At 43.1% G+C, this 26,687-nt stretch overlaps 2 protein-coding genes across 2 annotated transcripts; one reads left to right on the top strand and one right to left on the bottom strand.

Moving 5' to 3' along the window:
• Positions 1 to 3,149: 3,149 nt before the first annotated feature.
• RP9 (RP9 pre-mRNA splicing factor) lies at positions 3,150 to 13,003 on the top strand. The gene is made up of 6 exons (XM_066631195.1): positions 3,150 to 3,416; positions 6,028 to 6,058; positions 6,272 to 6,401; positions 8,765 to 8,856; positions 9,286 to 9,347; positions 10,468 to 13,003. The coding sequence occupies exons 1-6, from the start codon at positions 3,229 to 3,231 to the stop codon at positions 10,640 to 10,642; spliced, it is 678 nt and encodes a 225-aa protein (XP_066487292.1). The 5' UTR covers positions 3,150 to 3,228; the 3' UTR covers positions 10,643 to 13,003.
• On the bottom strand, positions 11,363 to 22,100 carry LOC136652254 (uncharacterized). The gene is made up of 5 exons (XM_066629184.1): positions 21,956 to 22,100; positions 17,532 to 19,343; positions 16,115 to 16,240; positions 15,236 to 15,355; positions 11,363 to 11,466 (listed from the first exon to the last, which is right to left on the bottom strand). The coding sequence occupies exons 1-5, from the start codon at positions 22,098 to 22,100 to the stop codon at positions 11,363 to 11,365; spliced, it is 2,307 nt and encodes a 768-aa protein (XP_066485281.1).
• Between the last annotated feature and the right edge of the window lie 4,587 nt (positions 22,101 to 26,687).

Raw genomic sequence — 26,687 nt, 5'->3', positions numbered from 1 at the left:
CTTATATTTCATTATAAACTTTCTTGGTCTCTTCATAAGAAAGCTATCACTTCATCTCTTTCTCCCCAACTTAAAGCCATTTTAAAATTTTTTTATAATGAAGGTAACCAGTATGTTCCTGCTGCTATCCAGATCTTTCAGTCCAAAATTCTTTCTCATTTGTTTTATGGTGCCCCAATTTGGATTAAAGCAATTAATAAGGATATTGATCAGATCGCAGCATCTTTTTTTCGTAGAATTCTAGGGATTCCAAATTTAATCCACAATTATCCTAGAATTAGGTATCCATCTTCCAACAACTACAGCCTGGTTACTTACTTTTAAATATTGGCTTAAGCTGTTTTTAAATTCTCATTTCGGTTCCTTATTATATGATTTGTTAAGAGATTCTTATTTTTCTTCTTGGTTTCAGTTGATAGAAAATAAACTTGCTTCTCTTGACCTCTCATTAGAATCCCTGGCAGATATGAGTCTTCCAAGAGCATATTCATTGATAAGACAAGCTCTTAGCACTTGAATTCAGTTATCTAAGTAATAGTCTCAATTCTGTTTGTTCCCCTCTTTCCCTTGGTTTGGCTCCATCCTTTAATCATACATCTAATTATTTTTATACATTAACCAATCCGTTACATAGACGAGCCTTTATGTTAGCTCGCCTCAACATTTTCCCGTCGGCAGTTCGTTCTGGCCGTTTTTTTAACATTCCACGGGAGAAAAGCTCTGTCTCTTTTGTCATGAGACTCCTGATTTTTTGTTTCATATACTCTTTCTTTGCCCAGCACACTTTGATATTCGGAATCATTACCTTGATTCTTGGATCCCTTCTGACCTTATCCCCTCTGATATTATTCTCTCCAAGTTTATGAATGATGTTTGTGATTCCCTAATTGCAGCTGTTGCTGGTTATTTATCTGAGATCCTTAAAGTAACGCTGTTAGAATTTAAATAATTCTAGTATCTTGTTTAAATTGTTGAGTGTTATGCAAATTGTCATGTCAATTGTAAAGTACAATTGTTAATCGTTTGATATGCCAATAAAGGTTTCAGAAAGAAAGAAAGACTGGGCACATGATATGAATCTGTTACCATAATGTAGTAGCCCTAATGTACCATAATTCCCCTGGGGGCTAGGGATAAGAATAGGCCCTCAGTTTGGCTGTAGAGGCGACTAAACAGCCACCGGGTAGATGGGACTCTTAGCCTGGAAAGGCAGCTCATCTGAGAGAAGGAAAACTCTGATCCCAATCCTCCACTGCCTTGTGGCTACATCCAGTTATGGAAAAGGCTTCAGGAGTCAACCTCGAGGCAAAATCCGGAACCGGAGTCCCTGAGGCAGTTCATGGCTGAACACAGTCACGTCCGTATTGGCCTCTGCCTTTCCGTTGGACCATTTCAGCGACTTGAAGAGGGGGGATTTGCTGCATGGGAAACAGTCTATCCTCCATATCTACTTTACCCAGGCTTCATGCACTGGAGATGACACTCCAGAACCACCATTCAGAGTGCGATACCATAGTCTTCTGAGACTGAAGAATGCCAACAATGTAGTAGTAGTGTATATATAGCAAAAGGCTGTCCATTATGGAGAGAGGGGATGGACAGAGTGGATAGAGATGCTCTTTACGCTCTCACATAACACCAGAGCCAGGGGACATCCACTAAAATTGAGTGTTGGGAGAGTTAGAACAGACAAAAGAAAATATTTCTTTACTCAGCGTGTGGTTGGTCTGTGGAACTCCTTGCCACAGGATGTGGTGATGTCGTCTGGCCTGGACACCTTTAAAAGGGGATTGGACAAGTTTCTGGAGGAAAAATCCATTACGGGTTACAAGCCATGATATGTATGTGCAACCTCCTGATGGGCCATGTCAGAATGCCAGATGCAAGGGAGGGCACCAGAATGAGGTCTCTTGTTATCTGGTGTGCTCCCTGGGGCATTTGGTGGGCCGCTGGGAGATACAGGAAGCTGGACTAGATGGGCCTATGGCCTGATCCAGTGGGGCTGTTCTTATGAGAGGACAGGGCATGGTCGATGATTGTGTACAGAGATACATTGCAACCTTCTAGCACAGCTTTCTTGTTAGTTGGAGACCAGACAACTTTGTGTTTTGTTCCTACCACAAGTTCTATCCAAGTGCAGCTTATTTTTTCCCCACAGAATGGCAGCCATTCACTTATTTAAAGCAATGGTTCGCAAACTTTTAGTACCAGAACCCACTTTTTAGAATGAGAATCTGTCAGGACCCACTGAAAATGATATTGTGACTGGAAGTGACATCATCAAGCAGGAAAATTTTTAACTATCTGAGACTGCAATCCTACCCATACTTATCCAGGAGTAAGTCCCATTTACTATCATTGTTATCATATACATAGTAGCCTGTTAAATGTACAGATGAGTACCATTTCCCCAAATGCAATCACATACCGTGGTAGCATCAAGCCTTATATAATAAAAATAAAATATTGAAATGAATGGGGACCCACCTGAAATTGGCTCAAGTCCCACCTAGTGGGTCCCAACCCACAGTTTGAGAAACACTAGTAAAGTGATATGCCCAAGATATAAGTAGGTTGTAGACTAAGGGCCCAATCCTATGCAACTTTCCAGCACTGGTGCAAGCACAATGCAGCCCTGAGGTAAGGGAACAAAAGTTCCTGTGCCTTGAGGCAGTCTCTGTGACTGTCTCCCCACCACAGGATGCAGGGCACACCCCACTGGCACAGCTGCACCTGGCACTGGAAAACTGTCTAGGATTGGGGCCTTAGGCTGCAATCCTATCCACTTTTCTGGGAGTAAGCCCCACTGACTTGAATGGGATTTACTTCTGAGTAGACATGCATAGGCTTGGACTCTCAAACAGTCTAGCGATGAGGTGTCAGCCCAGTCCTTTGCATGCCTACTCAGAAGTAAGTGCCATTCGAGTTAATAGGGTTTACTCCCAGGAGAGTGTGGCTAGGACTGGGCTGTGAGGCAGGAGCCCACAGGAAGGCGCCTCCCTCCCTCCGCCGGCAGGCACCGTCCGTCCCCCGCACGCCAGCCTGGAAGGAGGGACGGTCCCCCTCCGGGCTGCTGAGCGGGAGGCGGAGGCAGCCCTGCCCGGTCAGAGGAAGTGCCTCCCTCGCTCCGCCGTCGCCTGGAAGTGAAAGCGAGCGGAGGCTGCCTGGCTGGCCGCGGTGCTCGCTCCGCACGGCTGGCCGGTGCCTCCTGGCCGCGCTGCCGGCTCCATGTCCTCCCAGGCGGGCAGGCGCGAGGAGGCGAGGACCGGCAGCCTCAAGCGGCACCGCGAGTCCCTGCCAGGCGCCAGCAGCTGCGGCAGCCCCAGCGGAGGCAGCAAAGGGCTGGAGCGGAGGGAGCAGAAGAGGAAGAAGCGGGAGGTCCAGCAGATCCAGCAGATCCAACACCTGGAGTCCTTGTAAAGCGCCCCCCTCCCTGCACATGCCTCATCCCTTCCGCCCGCCCAAGGCGGAGTGCATCCCCGCCCCCCTTGTTGTCCTCACAACAACCCTGTGAGGCAGGCTGGGGAGAGGGAAGGTCTCCCTCAAAGTCTGATCCTTGGTGGTGGTGAGAGCAGGAGCAGCAGGGACATGTGGGGGGGTGGAGGCAGGTGAGGCGGAGCCTACCCACTGGAGTCCTTCAACAAGCGTGTGAATTGGGTTGTGCGTGCTTGGGTTGCACATCTCACAGGGCAGTGGTGCTTTTTGAAGGACTCCAGTGGGGAGGCACTGCCTCATCTGCCTCCCCCCCACCACACATCCCTAAGGAGCAGTATTGAGGACTTGCTAGACTTGGGCAGAGGCTGCAAGCACTAGTTGATGAGGCCCTTGGCCCACAATGGTGCTGTGGAGAAACTGACCCAGGTTGGCCAACGGCTGGCACCTACCTGGGCAGGGTCGGTTTTAGGAGCTGCGGGGCCCAATGCAAAACATTTTGGTGCGCCCCCCCCACCCTGTGGGCCTCACCAGGATAAGTGGCAGCAGCAAGGCACCCGGCAGCTGCTGGGGGGGATTTCAAGTCAATTGGAACCAGAGGCAGGTGGAAGGGCTGTCTAGCAGCAATGCTCCACTTGTCACACTCTCCTTGTAATGCCTTGAAGGGCCGGCCTTAGGGCCATTTGACCAATTTGGACAAATTGAGCCCCGTGCTTGGAGGGCCCTCACACTCAGGCGGCTAGCAGAGTACCCACAGCCGACACCTCACTGGCTTGAAATCCCCCCCCCACATCATTTGTGGTGATGCCGCTGCCAGGTGCCTCATTGTTGTCACTATGTTGGTGAATAGGGCCTCCCACAGGGGTGAGAGGTCATGAAGGTGTGGGCCACACAAAAATGTTTTGCATTGGGTCCTTTAGCTCCTAAGGCCGGCCCTGATGCCTTGGCATGGAAGATTCCAGGTCAGAGAGTCAGCTATGGAGCAAGATGCTGGCTGCAGTTGCAGGCACTCCACTCACCACCCCAGTGTGGCGCCCCTCCAGACGCAGGGCCCAGTTTGGTCAAATTGTCCTAAGGCTGGCTCTGTACCTGGGTCTTCCAAGGACATCTGGAATGCACTACACCCCACTGATCTCAGCGCTATGTCAGGGGAGAAGCAGGTGAAAGATCTGGATTCATGGCAAGAGATACTCATTTTGTCTCACATGTACTGTAATCACTTTGGGAAACTGTTCCACTCTCTTTGCTGATCACTATTGGTTCAAATGAAGAACAGATCATTGTAGTTCCTCTAAGCTGCTTTTTGCCTGCTTTTGGTTACTTCATCTGGATAATGACTTAGTGACAGGAGATGACTATTTGGCACATGCTCAGAGTTTTGAAAATTGTCCTGCTCTCATTATTGACTTTGTAGGCCAAAGTTACCATGCTGCCAAATTCTTGCATCTTTCCTATTTGTTAAATGTCACGGCTTCAACAAGCCTTGCAGTAACATCTGTGTTTCAAATTAGTGACACACAGCATTAGAAGAAGAGGCAGTCTGTTTCAAGTAGCTACTGTAGTTCTGGCAGTAGAAAAGCTTATGGAAGAGGTTCTCTAACTTTTAGCACCGGAACCCACTTTCTAGATTGAGAATATGTTGGGACCCACCAGAAGTGCTGTCATGGCCGGAAGTGACATCACTAAGAAGGAAAATTTTTAACAATCCTAGGCTGCAATCCTACCCACAGGTGCCCAGGAGCATGCCCCATTGACTACCATTGTTAAAAGCATATATACAGCATGGCCTGTTAAAAGTACAGATCTGTCACATTTCCCCCAAATGCAGACACATAGTATGGTAGCATCAAGTCTAATATATTAAAAATAAAATATTGAAATGAATGGGGACCCACCTGATATTGGTTCGCGACCCACCTAGTGGGTCCCAACCCTACAGTTTGAGAAACACTGGCTTATGGCATTTTGTCATTTGTGGCAAGTGAGAGCAAACAAACCAGGATGCCATTTTCTAGGAAGTAGCTGCACTTACAAGAAGAATAAGCTGTATGTTTCTGATAAGTATTGCATTGTTTTTGATGTAGCATCCTGAAGCTCTGATTTCCATCCCAAACTTTGGTACATCTGCAGATTAGTCTGTGTTCCTTATAAGTTACAGAAACAAGAAAGTATCATTTTTGTTTTGGCTCTTTGAGAAACTCTGCAGATAGCAGTGCTGGTGCCAGGTTACTGGGGATCCTGGAAAAAGGCTTGCAGTGGGCACCTTCTGGCCCACTGGCCTAAATGTTATTCAGGAATCAAGCATGGGCCTGCTGTGTAAACCCTCTGATTAGCATGGGTCCTTGCCCAATGTCTGACCTCGCCAGTTATTGATGGCACCTTTGACTGGTATGACTGCTCCACTACTCTGGACTGGTAGCATCTAAACTGATAATGTTTCAAATCAATTTACTGTGAACTTTCTTAAATAGAGAAAATGAAAGCATTCATGTGAAAGGTTGTTTTTTTTTTTAAAGTCCCCTCTTACTTTTGTTTCAAATTCATATTTATTGCTTATTAATTAAAAACATTAATAAATCTATACTTTTTTTCCAGCTATGAGAAACTTCCTCCAGGGCTAATTAAGGTAGGTTGATAGCTTTCTTTTTAATGATCATTTTTAGTAATTCAGCAGCAAACCTGTATTTTTTAATATCCCAGACATTGCCTGAGATGAATTTACCTGCATCTACTGCATGGTGAACATTTGCCCTTAGCTCAAAATGTGAAATAAAGTGCATACATTGAGCTTCTTCCACCAAGAAGTCCAAGTATTTGATTTTTTTTCTTTATTGTCCAGGAAGATGAGACTAAACCTGAGGACTGCATCCCTGACGTACCTGGCAATGAAAATGCACGAGAGTTCCTAGCACATGCTCCAACTAAGGGACTCTGGATGCCTCTGGGGAAAGAGGTCAAGGTTATGCAGTGTAAGAATAGAAAGTTTATAGATTTTTTTTAACAACATATCAAAAAGAAGGGAATTGGAGACACAGAAGTGTTGAATTGTAAAATCTGAGATAGTGGTTTAAATATTGATATGTGTGCTTTCACAATTGATTCATATTTATTAATTAATTGATTTTTTATTGATTCATACCCATCATAAGAAGAGCCTGGCTGGATTACACCATAGGCTTATCAATTTCAGCATCTTTCTTTCCAGCCACTTTTATTCAGAGGTGTATTGCTTATAAACCTGGAGGTAGCACTTAGCCATCATGACTAGTAGCCACTGATAAAGGTATTGAGAACAAAACGGCTAATATTATAATGCCGTCGTACAAATCTATGGTAAGGCCACACCTGGAGTATTGTGTCCAGTTCTGGTCGCCACATCTCAAAAAAGACATAGTGGAAATGGAAAAGGTGCAAAAGAGAGCGACTAAGATGATTACTTAGTAATAAGGAAGGGGCTGGGGCACCTTCCTTATGAGGAAAGGCTACGGCGTTTGGGCCTCTTCAGCCTAGAAAAGAGACGTCTGAGGGGGGACATGACTGACACATACAAAATTATGCAGGGGATGGACAGAGTGGATAGGGAGATGCTCTTTACACTCTCACATAACACCAGAACCAGGGGACATCCACTAAAATTGAGTGTTGGGAGAGTTAGAACAGACAAAAGAAAATATTTCTTTACTCAGCGTGTGGTTGGTCTGTGGAACTCCTTGCCACAGGATGTGGTGATGGCGTCTAGCCTGGACGCCTTTAAAAGAGGATTGGACAAGTTTCTGGAGGAAAAATCCATTATGGGGTTCAAGCCATGATGTGTATGCGCAACCTCCTGATTTTAGAAATGGGTTATGTCAGAATGCCAGATGCAAGGGAAGGCACCAGGATGAGGTCTCTTGTTATCTGGTGTGCTCCCTGGGGCATTTGGTGGGCCGCTGTGAGATACAGGAAGCTGGACTAGATGGGCCTATGGCCTGATCCAGTGGAGCTGTTCTTATGTTCTTAAGGTGAAGTCTTCTGTGTCTTGCATTCAAAGTGGAGCTTGGGCACTCTCAAGAGAACCTTGACTTCTTCAGTTTGAGTATCTGATCTTCAGACTATGTTATAAATTTTGTGTCCATGCCTACTCAGAAGTAAGTTCCATTATAGTCAATGGGGCTTACTCCTAGGTAAATGTGGATAGGCTTGCAGCCTTTGGAAGGAGTCTGTTGTATGGTGTGAGGATCTGGCATTCAAATGGAAAAATTCAAACTAATGCAGACCATGCAAGTGCTAACATCAGGTTGCAGGAGGCTCTGGGTCAAAGTATCCACAGATACTCTCACCATCATTTGTGGCAAGAAATTCCGTAAGTTAAGTATATACTATCCTATGGATTTCAAAGTGTCATATACTATCATCCAAGTCATCTTGATCACTATCTAGCAGGACTTACAACCTAAGTGATGGGTTTGAGAAAAAAGGAAGGTGACAACTACAAATTATACAAATTGCATATACAAAATTTTTATATTATTTCCAAATCCCCTTATATTGTCATTTTTAATTTTTCTTCCCCCAAAGTGCAGCTGTCTTAAAACACCATCACTTCTTACCTTCTCACCGTTTCTCAGATTTCCAGTCACAAACTAATAAGGAGGTTAAAAGGACAAAACGGAGGCAAACTGAACCCCCATCCTTTTTAAAAGTATATCTGATCTGAAATGCATGTTGTGTGAGAGAAAAGCCCAGTTCTAGCTGCTAGTATCAAAAAGAGATGGCAGTTTTTCTTTCTTGTTTGTCTCTCTTCTGGTCACAATGCTCAAAATATCACACAAGCTCAGAATATCAGTGTGACCACAATGAGAGAGAGGCCCAGTTCCCTGCTGATGGAACAACTGGAGGAGGTGCTGATAGTATTCACCTTTCCACTGACACCTGTTGCTGATTGTAGACAAAAATGAGTCATGAATTGGAATAACAGAGGCAACTGTTTGCATCTTACAGGTGGCATTCCTTAAAGAGAGAGCACCTTGGTTCCAATCTCTGTTCTGCCAAGATCAAGTTCTTAAGGGTGCTCTTTCCAATCTGTGCATCAGTTAAGGACAGTGAAGACATGGAAGCATTCTCAGTGATCTCTTTCCAGATCACTTTGCTTGGGTAGACACTGACTGCTAGATCCATTTTTTGTTTGTGTAGAAACTTATGAATATGGTGAAAATTGTTTTAATTTTCATTGTAAACTGCCTTCAGCTTTGTTACGTTTGGAAAGGTTGGTACTAAAATAGTTATTTTTTTTATGCAGATCAATATTCTAAAGCTTCTTAAAGACAACTGTTACCTTTCTTTTTCTGTCAAGGCTGGAGATGTAAACGTTATGGACACAGAACAGGAGATAAAGAATGCCCATTCTTCATTAAAGGCAATCAGAAACTAGAACAGTTCAGAGTAGTAAGTAAAATATTGTGGCATTAGTTACACATATTTGTAATAATTCCACATAAGGTAACACAGAAACACTCACTGAGTTTGTTTGTCTGGAGCTTTTCTCCTTTCAGCATGAGGGTGGAACTAGGTGTTAGGAGGAAATGGGGTTTCCAGTTTTCTTATAGGGCTATCATGAGGGTTGGTGGGGTAGAATGAATGGGTAGGCATTGCTTAATCCTTCGCCTGCTTGCCAGTTCTCCTGCAGATTCTTTCATCCCATGCTGTCTAATGTTTTTCCCCAGCCCCACCTGTAGAGGAAGAGTAAATCTAGGAGGAGGATTTATTTAAATGTAAAAAGTATACCCTTCTGTATCCTTTTCAAAAAACAAATTCAAAACAGCTTAAGTAATAGTTGCATATTATTCTGTTTGATTGTAAGCTTTTATTTTCAAGGCACATGAAGACCCAATGTATGATATAATAAGAGAAAATAAGCGCCATGAGAAGGAAATGCGGTAAGTCCGGCTTGAGTCAATTTAATTAAGAATTATAGGTTGAGTCTCATTATTATTATCCGTTCCAAGAACTCACATGGATGGCAAAAAACGCACTATAGCAAATCAATTTAAAAAACAAAATCTCTTTTCTCCAGTTATTTAAAAACGACTTGCTGACCTTTATAATGCATACAGACAATCAGTCTCTCTCCAGGAGCTTAGGCTTCACTAGGAAGCAGCAATCCCTCCCTTCATCAGGAGCCCCAGCAAGGGGGAAAGAATGGAGAGGGTGATAATCACTGCCATTTAGCCTTCTTTCATGTGCTCAGGGGGAAGGGAGGAGTGAAGCCTGCAGAGAGAATGAATGATGGATTGTCAGCTGGCTGCCCTCTCTGGCATTATTAAACAACTGTTTTCCTTTAATTTAAAGGGCCCTTCTCATCAGCTCTGAGATAGAAAAATCTGTGGATACTTAGGTTATACCTGTAATCACTTTTGTGACTGTCTCTCTGCAACAGTAAAAAGCAGTTTTAAAAACTGATTTTAAAGGGGTGCATTTTTTCCCTTCTCCAGGGATCAGCACATTCTTTCTCATTTGCAGGGACCAGTCACGTTGAGTCAAATCCATGTATAAAAAATCCATGTTTAACAAGACTGGACCTGTACTGATAATAGCACTTAAGAATGTGTACGGCACTCAATGCATGTTGCTATAGCTTTTACAATGACCATATAAAGTAAATTAGTTGTGATCCCATATTGCAGATTTGGGGCAGGGGCACAGTGAGGCCAGGAGCTGGTGGCTTGGCTAAGGGTACCTAGTGAGGCTTGAACCAGGAATTCCTGGTTAATAGTTAAGTGTGTTAGCATTAGGTGTTATGCTTCTCTAGTTCTCAGCTAATGACAGTGGCTTGCTTGCATCCAAAGATGTCCTTCCTCCAGGAAAAGTTCCTGAATGCAACCCTATGGTTCAAAATGTAGCACCCATTCAAGGGAAAACACTCACTTTTTTTTTTAAACAATCTAGTGTCCCCATCTCAGTTTTTAAGGCTGGCATTTAAGAAAAAATGAAAGTGGCAGCTTGCCTACAAAGGAAAAGGGAGATTATTATCTTGCATCACTGCTCTTATGCATTTAGGATACAACAGTTGAAGCAGCTGCTGGAGGATTCCACTTCAGATGAAGACAGCAGTAGCTCCAGCTCTTCTGATTGTAAAGAAAAATCCAAAAAGAAGAAGAAATCCAAGAAGAAGAAGAAGAAAAAGAGAAAGCACAAATCTTCTAAATCTAGCAAGAGGTCTGAATCGGACTGAGGAAAAGATGCAAACTTGTGCCATGTTGTGAAGCATCCAAAGAATAACCCTCCCCCAAAAGCTTTGGAGTCATTTCAGGTCACAATCCACAGGTGTGTCCATGGGCCTTGGTGTTGTTTTGTGAGCTGCCTTTTCAGCTAGGTCTCCTCTAGGATCTCCATATTGTATTTGTTCACCTCTCTCACGTTTCAGAAAAGTTTGGTTTGGTACAAGAGCTGTTGCTAAAAGAAGTTACCCCTGGTGTTTGCACATTTTCTTCCTGCAAATTCCCTTTTAGTATGTTATGCTTTGGTTGTCAAAGCTCCATATTTCTTTTTAGCATAATTAAGTTAAAATGTAGTTGGTGTTGGGAATAGCAGCTGCCCCTAAGGAAGTGTACAAAATAATTCCCAAAGTGCACCCAAGTAGCTCTGGGTTATGGACCTAGATGGATATATAGGGAGGCATTCCTTTAGGGTTACATACATTCAATCTCTACAATGACCAAGGTCTTGAACACTAGGAAGGGCCACTTCTGGCCAACCAGGCCTACATACACTGAAGCAAAACCCAGGAAAAAATCAAAACAAAGCAACTTTGAGTGGATTTCACTGGGTATAACACAGAATTTTTGCATACAAAAAAGGGGTTTTGTACAGATCACTGTGATTGAAATGCAGGTAGTAGAAACATTGCAGTTCAAGTGCAATCACACTCAAGCTTATAAGTGTGTGTAAACAATTATACCTGGTCTAACTTCAAGTCAGCTTGTAACTCATGAAACCAAATCAGGTCCACCAGTATTGGTGACTTAGGAGCTCTGTAAACTTCCTTCCCATCTAGAACTGTAACAACAGAGGGGTTGTCAAGTATGGGGTAGATCCACTCATACATACTTGGTGAATCATAGGTTTTGCAGGACTAAGCTAAAACTCTGTGCCATGTAAGTTACTGACATATTGTTTTTGATAATGAGCTTCATGTATAAAAGATGGAGTCATGTTAAGCCATTTCTACAATATCCCCATTATATTTAATATGGTAAGATGTGTCTATTTTTGCACATATTCTTTGCCTGCATGTGCAACCCCCCCCCCCCACTGCCTAGGACTAGAGTCTTAGATTTTGCCCAGTACATGCTGCTATTGAAGGTCCAAAGTTTCTCTGCTATAAGACATAATAAAAGGATCTTAGATATAAGATCACCCAGGGCTATATCTACACATACAAGTTTTGCTTCTATGCTCGAGTCAAAATGGAAGTACAACAACAACAAGTACTGTAGGTATGAAGCAAAACAAGAAGTTGCAAGAAACAATTTATCTTGAATAGGTGCCTCTCACTCATTAGTAATAAAAGTTCTGTGTATTCACTAATACTAGAATGCTGGTGCAAGCAGACTTCTCAGCCCAAGATTAGTTTTGATGTGATCCTTCCCTCCCCTTTATTTCAGGCAGTTCAGGGTGACTTCCTTGGGAGAACTATCCCATTTCATCTGTTTTACATCTCAGTTAAGTAGCCAGATTAAGCATGTATGACTGGCTCAAGGTCATCCAATGAGTTTAACCCAGTGGCATTCAAACTGGGGCATCGTGATGCCCCAGCCCAAGGGTCCTGGTCCCTTTCCCCTTAGGGGGCAGGGCAGCCAGGAGGCAGCGGCGCGATCCCCAGGATCGCCCCACTCTCACTTTTGCTGACCCAGGGAGTCTTGGAGGCTCTCACCCCTGGCTCCCCGTAGCCAGGGACAGCTGCTGCTGGGACTGGAGGGTGCACCCCAGTCCCTGCAGCCCGGTCAAAAGGGAACATGGAGCGATCACGCTTTGCTTCCAGTTTAGCAGAGCGGGGCGCAATTGCTCCGCTGTCACCTCCCCTGACCCAGGGAGCCCTGCTGAAGGTCGCGCAGGGCTCCCCGCACCCCCAGGGGGCTGAAGTTGGGCAAGTGCACCAAGACCCTGCAGCCCCCCTGAGCAGCGCAATCCTGGGGATCACGCTGCTGCCTCCCTGCGCCCCTGCAAAGACTTACTGCAGGATTCAAACTCCCTGCAAGTTTGAAAACCACAGGTTTAACCTATCTCTAGCACTCTACATATGGCCTTGCCTCACTTCAAATTGATTTTCAGCAAGTTCGCTAGCATTATTATGGAACTTCTCTTGTGAAACAATCCCAGCATCACTCTTGAAAGGAATATTTAAACACATGGGAGTATAATTTGTGATGGGGACAAGCATTTGCAGGTTTGTTACAAAGTATCCCATAAATTTACAATAAACTACTATATGAATTTGAACTGTATCCTACATATGCACAGCTGTACTCAAGTCTTGGCATCTTCAGAGTGGGAGGCTGCATAAAGGTTTCCTATAAATTTTCTTTTTAAACTATTCAGGTGTTATCACTGTTTTAATCTATGTTTAGTGTAATCCAGTGTTTCTTGTACTATGGGTCAGGATGCACTAGGTGGGTCATGAGCCAATTTCAGGTGGGTCCCCATTCATTTCAATATTTTATTTTTAATATTTTAGACTTGATGCTGCCATGGTATGTGACCACATTTGGGAAAATGTTACAGATCTGTACCTTTATCAGGCTACTATGTATATGCTTTTAACAATGATCATCAATGAGACTTACTCCTGGGTAAGTGTGGGTAGGATTACAGCCTAGGATTGTTACAAATTGTCCTGCTTGATGATGCCACTTCCAGTCATGACATCACTTCCAGTGGGTCCTGACAGATTCTCATTCTAAAAAGTGGGTCCTGGTGCTAAAAGTTTGAGAACCACTGGTAACCTAATGAGATCTATACGATTAGCTACATTCACATACTTCCTAGTTAACATGCCAAACAGATTAGCTCTCTACCAAAATAGTTGCATTCCTCATGTTTATCCCTGCTTTGCTTGTTACAAAAGTGTAAGTAACTCAAACATCCTTTGCTAGCAGTAGTTTGATTAGTCAAGGCTACCTCATCTAAAAGTCTAGTCACCCCAAGTCTGGACCAAGTCAAATAGCAGTTAAGTGGTAAGTTCTCTCTCTCTCCCCCGGGCTATTAAGGTTTTAAGATAGATCTATACAGGCTAGCAGATCATTGCATTTGTTAGCCGTTTCCTTTTCTTCTGTAGGCAAATGTTGTATTTTTAATGAGCAGTCTAGCTAGAGGAGCCTATTGAAGACCAACTGTTAGTCTGCTCCGTCTGTCCCTCACATGGCATTTAAGTAGAAAGCATTGCAAGTTTGGCTGGGCTAGGAGGCTCAGGGCTGTGGCAATTCTATACTGGTGCTCTTTGGCAATTTAATGCAGAATTAGCAATCCTACTGCCTACATACAGTGTAATTGCTGCCCGTATGTTCTGCTTGCATATTTGTAAACAAGCACATTACAAAGAGCACAAGTCTTCAGTCTCCTTGTCCAAAGGAAGTGGAACTGTGGCTATAGTGCTGCCCTTGGATCTCTCAGATGATTGGGGAGCAGCTGGCTGTATTTTTCTGAAATTTTAGCTTAGCCCAGAGACATTCCTGCCTCAGGATGGCAGTGCTTACTTTCAGGGTGACATAATTACATTGCCTAACTTTCCAGGCTCTTGCATTGGTTTAAATGCAAAAAGCCCACCTCCCTTCAGCAATTTTCAGGCCCAGCTGCTGCATGCGCTTGCCAGTGAGCAGCAAACACAATCCAAAGCAAGTGCATGCAGTGACTGGGCCCAAAAGATGGCTCAGGAAGTATCATGTTGCCCCTGCCAAGCCTCACACCCTTCCCCATTGCCCCACCTTGTGATGCCACTGGCATAACCTAATTTAAGCTTAAAATGGATAGTGGCTTCTACAGGATGTTCCATTACTCATTCCAATGTTGTCACTTAAGATTTGAATTAGTAATCCCTACATCACAACTTAATTGTTCACACAATACAACATTAGTGCAATTTTGATTTTTAATATCAATTGTGTCATTTACAATATCAAGTGCCTTCATTTTAGTGTTTGACTTTTTTTAAATACATTTTGATTCGTGGTCAAGAATCTTTGACTTCAAGCACAACTTTAGTCTTGCTGAGTGAGCTTACCAAAAAAACCTACTGTAGTTGCTACTTCAGGGTGATGCAGACATTTGCACTTTCACAATCCTAATTATCTTCTTTTATAGAGAGATCTCTTTGGTCCACGCGCTGCACAAAAGAAATTGAAGTTAATTTTAACCAACCAAACTGCACTCACCTTCTAGCAGTACTGACTCTCAATACACTGTTTTTGTCCAATCACTCATTTTGGCAAACACTTATGCTGTAAAGCAGTGGTGACCACCCTCTCAACTTTAGGGCTCCTGGACCTTTAACAAGTGAGTAGGAAAGGAAATTTCAGCAGCTGCAGCTTGTCATCTGTGACAAGCTGCACCTGTTTGTCGAAAGGCCGGCCATCCCTGCTGTAAAGGAATTTAAATTTACCTACAACTTTTAGATAAGAGATGAAAAGAGCAGTGGGTCTCAAGTAGTGCTGCCCAAAATGCCAGGACTCATTTAGAGAAGTTAGAAACCACCTTGCAGGGTTCTCAGTGGACTAAGTTTGTCTTCAGCAAAGTTCTGCTTGCTATGAATTTGCTTGGATAATAAACCAACCTTTGTGTTGAGTGGTTTTAGGTTTTTCCCATTCTTCATATTCTTCTGCATCATGCCTTGTGTCCCTACGCTTGTGTGGAGGCTTGCGCACTTTCTTCAACATATCTACAGGCAAGTGGTCTGAAGCAAGAGGAAGCATTTCCACATTAAAGCCATTTGGTTTTAATCTCACCTGGGTTACTAATAATTATTTTATTTCCCATTATTCATTAAGATTACTCTCTCTCCTCATTTTCTACTGTGCTATATGCTAAGTCAGTGGTTCTCAAACTTTTAGTACTGGGACCCACTTTTTAGAATGAGAATCTGTCAGGACCCGCTGGAAGTGATGTCATGACCAGAAGTGACATCATCAAGCAGGAAAATTTTTTAACAATTCGAGGCTGCAATCTTACCCACACTTACCCAGGAGTAAGTCCCATTTACTGTCATTGTTAAAAGCATATAGTAGCTTGTTTAAAGTACAGGTCTAACATTTCCCCAGATGCAGTCACATACTATGGTAGCATCAAGTCTAATAGATTAAAAATAAAATATTGAAATGAATGGGGACCCACCTGAAATTGGCTCGCAACCCACCAGTTTGAGAAACACTGTGCTAGGTGAATGTGTTTGAACGTGTAAAGATTTCTACTAACTCATACTTTATGAATATTGGACAATTGCTTAAAATACAGTAAATGTTCACTCAAAATAAGGTATTGGCCACATGCATTATACAATTAGAATAGCTTGGGGCTCATGGCTGGCTGCAGGTCTCTCACAAGTATTCCTTCCTTGAGAAGGGAGAACAAAATAACCACAATAAGTTTTTGCCGGGATGGGTAAGACCCCTGGTATCTTCAAGTATTCCTGAAGATAGACCAGTCTGAACCATACCTTTCTCCCTGCTTTTAGTTATGGGCAAGAAGCCACCATGTATCAGGCTAGTAAACTTTGGCTTAGCACCACTTTTCATCCAGTATTCATCTGCCGCCATCTCCCCATCTTCCTTTTGTAGCCTTCCTGGCCAAAACACAAGATAAAATCCCAGTCAAATACATATTATGCTGTTACACCCCTAACTAAAGAGAGCAAGGTAGTGTAGTGCTTTGAGAGGTGGACTTAGACCTGGAAGATCCAGGTTCAAATCCCCCCTCAGCCATGAAGCTTCCTGGGTGACCTTGCACCAGACACTTTCTCTCAGCCTCACCCACCTCACAGGGTTGTTCCAAGGACAAAAGGAACACTGCCCTGAGCTCTTTAGAGGAAGGGCCATATAAAAATGTGGAAAATAATAAATAAGGAGTCAAATTTCTAGCATTCAGGATGGTTTAACTTTAGGACTAAGTTCTATAGCTCAGTGGTTCTCACACATTTAACACTGGGACCCACTTTTGAGAATGAGAATCTGTCGGGACCCACAGGAAGTGATGTCATGACCAGAAGCGACAAACAAGAAATTTTTTTAACAATCCTAGGCTGCAATCCTACCCAGGATTAAGTCCTATTGACGATCATTGTTAAAAGAATATACATAGTGGCTTGTTAAAAGTACAGGTCTGTAAAATTTCCCCAAATGCAGTCACATACCATGGTAGCATCAGGTCTAATACAGTAAAAATAAAATATTGAAATGAATGGGAACGCACCTGAAATTGGCTTGTGACCTACCTAGTGGGTCCCAACCCATAGTCTGAGAAACTATGCTATAACTGGTCTAATTTTGGACCATTAGATTTTGAACTTTACATTGCATCCATTTTCCTGTTTCTTTTCTCCACCATATTAACTGCAGAACCAGGTAATGTGAACACGGACTTGCAGCAATGCTACCTGGACAACACATGCAACTCTAGGATACAATCCAAGTTCAAATACATTTGGTATAGGCCTATTTCAAGTTTCAAAAAAAGCTGTGACATGAATTGTTGTGTTAGAACTATAAAAATAGTGATCAGTGGGAAGGGTGTGCTAAACACTGATGCAGTATTAACTGCAGGAGCTTGAACATTCAGCCAACCTACCTCAAAAGCAATTTCAACACGCAGGCTTAAGGATAACCAACATAGGGTGCCATCCTAACCCACTTTCCAGCAGTGACATAAGGGCAATGCAGCTCCTAGGTAAAGAAACAAACATTCCATTACTTTGAGGAGACCTCTGTGAGTGCCCCCCAACTGCAGGATGCAGCACACGCCCCATTGGCACCGCTATGCCAGTGCTGGAAAGTGGGTTAGGATTTGGGCCACAGTCCGCTAAAGAAAAAAACTACTATCCTAGATTTTGTTTTGAGTTACTCACTTCTAGTCCTTACCTGAAAATTTTTGTGGAATTTTTCTATGCTCAAGGACTTCTAGTTGCATTGGAGGCCTCTTTCGACAAAAGTTGTAGTCACTACAGAGATCTTCATCTTGTTCTTGCCCCTTCAGTTTAGTAGTTGGACTGGATGTTTTTAGTTTCTCTTGTACGGGCAAACTAATGAATTGTGCTGGCATTGCATTTTTAGGTATTCTCCAGAACACCTGCTGACCAATCTGCCGGTAGAGGCCACTTTTGCTAGGAGACATGGTTCCATAAGGATCAACTTCTTGGATCAAGTATTCCTCTTCATCTTCATCATCCTCCTGTTCTTTCACCCAGTATTCATCAGACTCCTCAGCTTCTGATGGAGATAAACTCTTGGAAGCTTTCCTTGAGTATAGCTTCTTGCTGGATGACTTGGGGAGAATACCTAGCTTTCTACCACGACTAGAAATATCTTTAATCTTGACTCTTGAACAACTCTTCAAGTTCTGGCTATTGCTAGCATAGGGCTGCTCACTTCCCATCACTTCATCTTCATTGAGTGAGCCTCCACTTTTGATTTTCTCTCTTTCCAAGCCTTCCATGCTTTTCTTAAAGGTATACATATTTTTCTGAAGCACGTAGTCAGGGACAAAATAAGACGCTGGTGCCTTGTCAGTTACTGATGCTTCGTCTACTGAAGACATCTCATCAGAGGTGAGACTGAGTACACTTGGACGTTTTCTTTGGGACAAATACATGTTGTAGTTATAGTTAGCATCCATGTTGTCTAAACAAGCCAGCCAGCTATCAGGAGGAATATATTTCTCAGATTCATCACACCACAGGCTTTCTGCACTCATCTGATGTTCGTTGGTCATCTCATGCTTCTGAGGGAAGGAAGAGTCATTTGTTATTTCCATGCCGGATGGAAAATATTCTCTTTGCTGAACAAGGTTTGACATATCTTGAGGAGCTGTGGGGCCACTCTTAAAGCCAGAAGATCTTTTGGACATCTGTGCGTCCTGTCTCACCCCCAACTGGTCAGGTCTAGTTGGTTCAGCTAGCTGGGCTGATTTGGCTTCATCTAGAGGAGACTTTACTCTATGGCTAGCTTGTTTTTCTGAATCCAAACTTGCTCTTGACAATTGCTCTTTCTTCTGCACATCAAGAGCCTTTTGCTCCTCCAAATAAGGAATACTTGGCACCATCTCTCCCTGTTTATGAGGCCCATATACAATTCCTTCACAGGCACTCAGAGCAAACACATCTCTTTGTATTACGTTCTCTGGGACTGGTTTCTTTGCTACATCATATAGAGGAATTGTTTCTTTGACGGACTTCCACAGCTGAATGGCAGGGGCACCACCATTACCATATTCTATTCTGACTTCCTCTTTCTCAAAGGCATAGCCTGGTGGAGGAAGGCTTCGAAACTGTACAGAACCTGCCGAGTTCTTGGGAAATTCTCTCTCTGGAACAGTAGGCGATACAGTCCTATCTGACTTTTCCATGGTGCTTTCAGCTCCTTTACCAATTGAGGAGAGACAGGTCACATTTGCAGCATCACGGCCTTTTGTTTCTATACCATAATCTTGATGCTTTTTTTGCTTATTTTCAAGCTGCTTAGGATCTGTTTGTGTTTCTTTGGTCTCTGTTCGTTTCCCAGGGCTATAGTGCCTGAACCTTGTAGCTTGATAAAACATAGGCGAGGGTGGGTGACCATTAAAATAAGGTCTTCTGTTAACTCTCATATGCATGGGAGGCTGTTGAACAAGATATCCAGAGTATTCATGGAAAGGAATAGAATAAAATGGATAATATGGATTCCCACTTCTGAAGCCTAGAAGCATCAAGAACAGAAACAAGTTATTTTCCCCAAGCTAGAACATTTTACAGAATAAAGTCTCAATATATATTACACAATATGCCATCTACTCTTGAGCAGACAAGTCTTTCATACCTGCTAATCTAGACTACTCCATAATGTCATCATTAACAACAAAAGTTTTGATGTATTGTTTAGCACAAGGATATCAAACTCATTTCTTACAGTGGGCCAAACAGCATTCACAGCACCTGCTGAGGGCCAGAAGTGACATCATTCAGTAATAATTTATTTCATTAACCAGATGGTGGCCAAAAAATAAGCACTTTGTTCTCACAGGAAAATGCATTAACTGCAAATGACAGGCAAAACTCTGCAAATCTTGATCAAATTTTCAAGGTATGGGAGACCTCAATAATCATGCAGGTTACCCTTTCAGCAGTGCTGCTTCTCCCACAGTGTTACTTCACAGCTCAGCAGCTGAGAGGTAGTCTGCAAAGTGAAGCCTTGGCAGAAGTGTTGCTGCTGAAAGGGCTACCTGCATGAAAACTGGACTCTCCCAGCACATCAGCGGCATCTCATTCTCTCACCCCTCATGGTCTGTCCCTTCCTCTTTAGCATTCCTTGCCTTCTGAGGCCTCCTTCTCTTTTTCCTAGAGCCTCAACAGTATGAGCTTCTGGGCGCCACATCTGGCCCATGGGCCTTACATTCAACACCCTTGGTTTAGCAGCTAGATCATGTTACTTTCCTTCTTTGTTGGCATTCTGAAAAAAGCCAAGGTACTAGAACTTCATCTGTAGTGGAATGGAAAACACAAGAGTGGCATGGGGGTGTAATGAAGTTTGTTTAGGGCAGCCTCATCATTATCCCATACAGGGCCTATTCCTTATTTGGCCTTTCAACAAGATGGTATGCAAGATTCTGATTTGGAAATTTTCTCCTTGCACTGAAAAGAAGATACTAGGGAGACTCCATATTCATTTGTCGAGAGGATAGCCTAATAAGCTACAAGTTGAAACTCACTAGAAAGCAAGTTCACCTCACTAGGACTAGGTAGCACCAGCGAGGATGAAAGAAGAGAATGCAAAATTAGCTCCCATTCTTGTCCTAGGTAAAATCCTCTTATCTAGGATCTACCTAATAGTAGTGTAGCCAAGGGGGGTGGGGCAATTTTTCTGGGTGCCATACCGGGAGGGCATCAGGGGGTGCCTTTTTGAGCCTCAAAAGGCCTTACAAGTCCTGGAAGCCTTAGAAACACACTTCTGGTTTTAGCAAAAACTGGAAGTGCTTCTTGGGGGAATTGTTAAATTTTTTTGCCCTGGTTACAAGATGGCATAGTTACATCACTGCTAATACTGTGAACCACCAATTCAGCAACTTTAGAGAGACACTTGGCCTGCCCCACCCAAACACATTTTTGCACCAGAGGCAGAAAATCCAAATGGAGTCCTCCTCATAGCGAAAGCCAATACCATTTTAAGTGGTTCTCATTATTCACTGCCCATGGTGACAGGTTCACTCTGCCCAACATTATGACCAACCCTGACACTGCTATTTGGAAGACAGGAGAGCCATATATGGTTTCAATACAACTGTTTGTTAAATTGCCTGCCAAGTTAGAGGATTGATTTTTTTATTGAAGGCTAGCATTAATGTTTGTTTTCTCTTATGAGGATCATGGCTGCACTATGAGCACCCAGATCCTAAACACATTTGGAAGCAACTCCTATCAGCCATACTTGAACTTGTTTTCAGCTTATTTTTAAAAAAAAACACAGTGCAACTAAACTTAGAAGTGGGAATGTATTTTGAGATCAGACATTGGGTCATAAAGAAACCTATTATGCAACATAAGAAACTCTGGAGCAAACTTTTCTGATAGCAGCCTTCCTCTTCAACATCTACAGAACATACAGAAGTTAAATAGGCAAAGCATATCCTTTTCTTATCTCCAGGCTTCTGAAAGAGCCAACCACTACACTTCTGGTGCCATGCAGATGAATCAGCAGGACCCTTGGCAGAAGATGCAGCAACCGTGGTCAATGCCAAATCTCTGTAGAATCTACTATTATACAGCTATATTAGGAGCACAGACCAAGTGTGGTATGGTGTTTAGGCAATCTCCCTATTCAGAATATGGAGACCAAGTGAGGATGTGAAGTTCATGAAGTTCAACAGATTTTCTTGGGCCATTTATTTACCTGCCTTACAGGGTTGCTGCAAGAATAAGACTGGGAGAGAGAAGAATCACATGTGCCACTCTGAGCTTCTTATCCCTACTATCCAGACAAACAGGCATGCCTTATATTAAGTGGCTGAGATTAACCATTTCCGTTCATCCTCATACAACAGCCTTCTCCCAGAGATGCTGCTGGTACCATCTTTGTGTTTCTTTCTAGATATGAGCCCTTTTGGAATAGGAAGCCATCTTCTTACTGCCATGTAAACTTGTTTAGTGGAAAAGCTGTATAAGCACCCTTAACAGCCCCTACCAATTTGAAAGCCAAGTTAAACATTAATTCCTGTTCTGAAATAAACATCAAGACCAGATTAGTATAACATTAGTGACCAAATTCACAAGTTTTACTCTGCCATTTATAGTGTTACCTGTTGTAACACTCCTTACCTGTTGTAGGCATACTGTATGGGTTGTACATGGGGCCAAGGAACCATGGATTAGGGAATGGTTGTTGTGCCGTTGCTCGTGCATAAAAAAAGGGTCTTTGGTTTGTGGAATAAGGTCCACTTTCGGGAGTTGGGGAATTGTTCATTTTCTGAGGTAGAAACAGATAAGATTATCAAGTACTATTTTAGACATGGAAAACACTTTTGTCAAACTAGTCTACACCCTAGATGCAAACCCAGGCCTGCCTACCAAGGTGTAACTCTTCTAGATATACCTCCCATATCATTTTTTGTTCCTTTTACTTGAACTGGAAGGACTTCAGAATGATTTTTTTGCCTCCTGCCAGACACCTCAATGACCTTACAGCATACGAGAAAGGTACACCCTTCACTTCAAATGAGCAAATTCAACCAGCAGGCTGATCTCCACAACACTCAGATATTATATATTCAACTGGGAAATGATCCCAATATCAGATTTTGAGAAGCCATGTTCTAAAGTCTCATTGATCTCATATTTTAAAGTTATAGCCTTTATTATATAAATTAATAAACCCTGGATATATATTACATGTTATAGGACACCTTTCTCACGGAGTCAGGACAGCACATAATAAAAGATTTAACACAGATGGTTTCTAGTCACATAAACACTCTTTCCATCTTACTAGCTGCAAACACAAGACTCCCCGGTTACCTACAAATTGTTCAAGGAAAGGCTTCAGCATTGCCAGGTTACTACTTCCCTACAGCTATTTTATCCACAGCATGTAAAGAAACTGAAATGAGCTCTCCATACCCTACTCAGACCAACACAACACATATTTACTCAGAGCTAAGTCCTATTCGGTCCAGTAGATCTTAGGCCCAAGTACATATGTCTAGCACACTACAGACACCATTTACCTACATACTATATTCCCAATGTAACTACTTACAAGGAGGACAAAGCTATGTCAGTAAATACCACCATCTTTTGTTAAGCAAGGAGCTTGTGTCTCTTCTTAGCCCAATACAAGACAAAACCCTTTTCACCAACAACTCTATAACTACAGAATAACTGACCATTACTCTAAAACTAATACCACTATCATAGGGATTAAAAAATAAACTATAGTTATGTATGAAAACAGCCTACTCAGAATGTGTCACATAGCCCTACTAGTAGGGCTAGAAGTTAACTTCATACAAGTATAGAAAGCAGGGGACAGGAAAAGATGTAAAAAAAAGTACTTCCTTTAAGGAAACATAAACATACACACCTCTTCAGGAACCAAGAGAGTCAGGAAATATCAAAAAAGCCCTTTTAATTATGGGCCAGTCTCAACCAAGCTAACTAAACACCAAGCACCTGCAACCTAAACCCTCACCTACTTTCCACACCCTTCCACACCCTATAGACCAAATATCCCTTCAAATTGTCTTTTTCTCCATTCCTAAGTACAACCCCTATAAAGCTAGGTCATTCCACCCTTCTTGTAGCTAGCCCCAAGCCAAGGTTCCATGCTGCTGCTGCATCTGAAGACAGCCCAGCAAAGAACTAACTAGCCATGCTATTCCCCTGTCTTAAGAAGCACAATTGGAAGAAAAACACCATCAGCAGTCCCCTCCCCAACACACCTGTGGCAAATTTAATAGCCCTTTCTGATAAAACAACAGGAGGCTTCCACCAAGCTGCCTGATCTTATGTTGGGTTAACAGGATAATCCTTTGCATGATTATTCAAAAGTAAATCCCCTGTGTCCAGTAGATTTTATTCCCAAGTAAGTGTGCACAGAAATGCAGCAGTACTACACAATTCTTCACATGTCTATTGAGAAGTATGTCTCTCTGCATACAAGAGGACTTCCTCACAAGTGTGCAAAGGATTGTAGCCTATGGCTAGGCATACTTACCAGGGATAAGAAATTTGTAGGGCTTTCTTCAGAGTGTACATAGTATTGTGCTGTAATGTGCATAAGCCAGTTGCTCTCAACTAATTGGACTATATATCTATCTATGTAATCTCCTTTCCTCACCTTTTTTTATGTTCAGGCTAGTCGGGACTGGTCCCCAGTGTAGTTCTCACTGAAGATTTGATTCTTACACTGCAATCCTAACCACACTTTCCTGAGAGTAAGCCACATTTAACAAAATAGAACTTACTTCTGAGTAGACCTGGTTAGGCTTGTGCCCTTAGATTCTTAAAGTCCTATGCACATATACTAAGAAGTAGTACAGTAAATGCAGCTTACTCCCAGGAAAGTGTGGATAAGATTGCAGCCTTAGTGCCATCCTTAACCCTTAATCCTATGCCTAATTCAGCATAGGATCAAACTCACAGAATCTCCAGGGCTCAGTCTGGCATAGTTCCTTACTTAACATTTTGTAAGTGTTCCTATAGACTCTAATCAGCAAGCAGAAAAGAAAATTGGGGAAGGCCTCAGTACTGTAATCACTTATTTGGAAGTAGTTCCACGGACAGCTTCACTTGTAGTGGCTGACTATAAGACTGAAGGTGCAAAGAATAATACAGGATGCATTGTTATATTAAAGTATGAAGCATTTGTATAATAAACACAATAAGCAATTAATAACAATATGCATAATAAACACAAAAGCAATTAGTACTTAACTATCATTCTGGAGTGTTGAAAGTGCTTCATATATATTTTCCCAGGACTCTAAGGTTGGTCTGTATTATTACATATTACAAATGGGAGCCTGAAATAGAGAACAACTCAAGAAAAGCATGATCCTCAGATGTCCCCCAGAGTTCAATAAAACTTCCTACAAACCTGCTCTCATATTTACACGTATACTCAGAAGCAGGTCCCATGTTCCATCAGGCTTTCACAGGAAAGTTTGTATCTTACCTGGGAGCAAGTCCCACTGAATTCAATATTGCCTACTTCTGAGTAGGCATGCATAGGCTTATACTGTCAGTCATATGACTGAGCAACCCTACTCTGGTTCTCCGCCAGTGCAGCAGTTGCTATGCCAGCGTGAACTGCCATAAAAGTGCCACAAAGGGCTAGACCAGGGGTGTCAAACATAAGGCCCAGGGGCCGGATGTGGCCCACGGAAGCTTTTTATCTGGCCCTCAGGTTCTCAGCTGTTGAGCAGTGCTGAGGTGTTGTTGCTACAAGGACAGCTCACGTGAAAATTGGGATCTCCCATATCTTGAAATATGATGCAGATTTGTGTATTTTCTCTTCTGTCATTTGCAGCTAATGAGTTCCTAAGTGAGAAAAAGTGCTTTTATTTTTGGTAATGACCTGTTCAATGACATCATTTCCTGCCTAATGACATCACTTCTGGCCCTCAGCAGGCACCATGAATGCTGTTCGGCCCTTGGTATGAAATGAGTGACACCCTTGGGCTAGACAATGACTGGAGAGTAACCAGTACCAGTGGGAGTCCCTGACCACTGAGTTGCATACTGAGCAGCACAGGGGCTTGGGGAGGGTTGCAGAGAGGATGTGTTTCCGGGCATAGGGAGGGTGAGACGGATTGGGTCTAGATTGTATATAGTGTAGGCTTTCTCCACTGTATCCAATCCTCCCTTCTGGGCCAAGCAGTCTTACATGGTGCTGCTTGGACTTCCACCAGCTATATAGTTGGTAGAGATTCAAGTAATTCCACAGGGGAAAAGATCCCCTTACCCCAAGGAGATCTCCAGCCTCCTACTAATCTGTGCTGGATACAGTGCAGGCCAAGCGACCTGACTGCAATAGCACAGGTTAGCACTGGGCTGCCCGTTGGCCCACATTGTGTGCCATCCCATTGTGTGCAAGACCCATTGTGTTCATTTGCTACTGTTCGACTGTAGTTCATCATCTGACAGTGGAAATATTTGGGTCTTGAACAGGCTGAACATCAACCGGTCAATCCCATACATGCATACTCAGTAATGTTCTGAGTAAAGTTGAATTCCATGGGGTTTCCTCCCAAGTTAAAGTGTATAGGATGGTAGCCTGGAACAGCTTTCTGAAATGGGATTGTTGGTCTAGGGACAGGCTGTTCTGAGTGGCTGTTCTGAGTGCCCATACCAAGAGATGGGCAGCCCAATCCTAACTTGTGCTGGAACAACCAGGCTGGCTGGCTTGTGCTGTATCCAGCACAGGATTAGAGCTTGCTGCAGTGCAACTCAGGGTAAGGGGAATCACTTCCCTTTACTCCGTGTTGTGTGGCAGCTGCCCTGATGGAGCTACTCAGATCTGTGCCACCAAAATAGGTGGCACAGATCTGAGTGGGCTGGTGTAAGGTCAGGCTACTCAGGAGGGGAGGTTAGAATGTGGCCTAAGTGCTGGATCCTGGTACTGCCCCCTCCTGGGCCCAGTCTGAGAGAAGGGGACAAACAGAGAACAAGATGGTTAGATAGTGTCACAGAGGCAATGAACATGAATCAGGGCAAACTCCAGAAATTAGTGGTAGAGGGGGGGACGGGACTGGGATGCTATGGTCCATGGGGTCATGAAGAGTCAGACACAACTTAACAACTGAACAACAACAGACAGGCATAGGATCGGGCTCTGAGCCTTTTGAATCACTTTGGGTTGGGGTGTAATTTGTGCATGTTCTTAGCCAGCACAGCCCCCCCCCCCATGTATACCTATGAATTCTTGTGCAAAGCACTTTGATACTAAATTAACATTCACATTCATGATTGCTCATTGACATCACTTAACATTAAGCATCCAGGCCATGACGCAAACCACATGTAGAGCCAAAAAATTCTGCTTTGGAGTTTG

The sequence above is a fragment of the Tiliqua scincoides genome, chromosome 5, assembly GCF_035046505.1.
Source record: "Tiliqua scincoides isolate rTilSci1 chromosome 5, rTilSci1.hap2, whole genome shotgun sequence".
In the NCBI taxonomy this organism is placed as follows: Eukaryota; Metazoa; Chordata; class Lepidosauria; order Squamata; family Scincidae; genus Tiliqua; species Tiliqua scincoides.
This window is presented reverse-complemented; position numbering and strand designations above follow the sequence as displayed.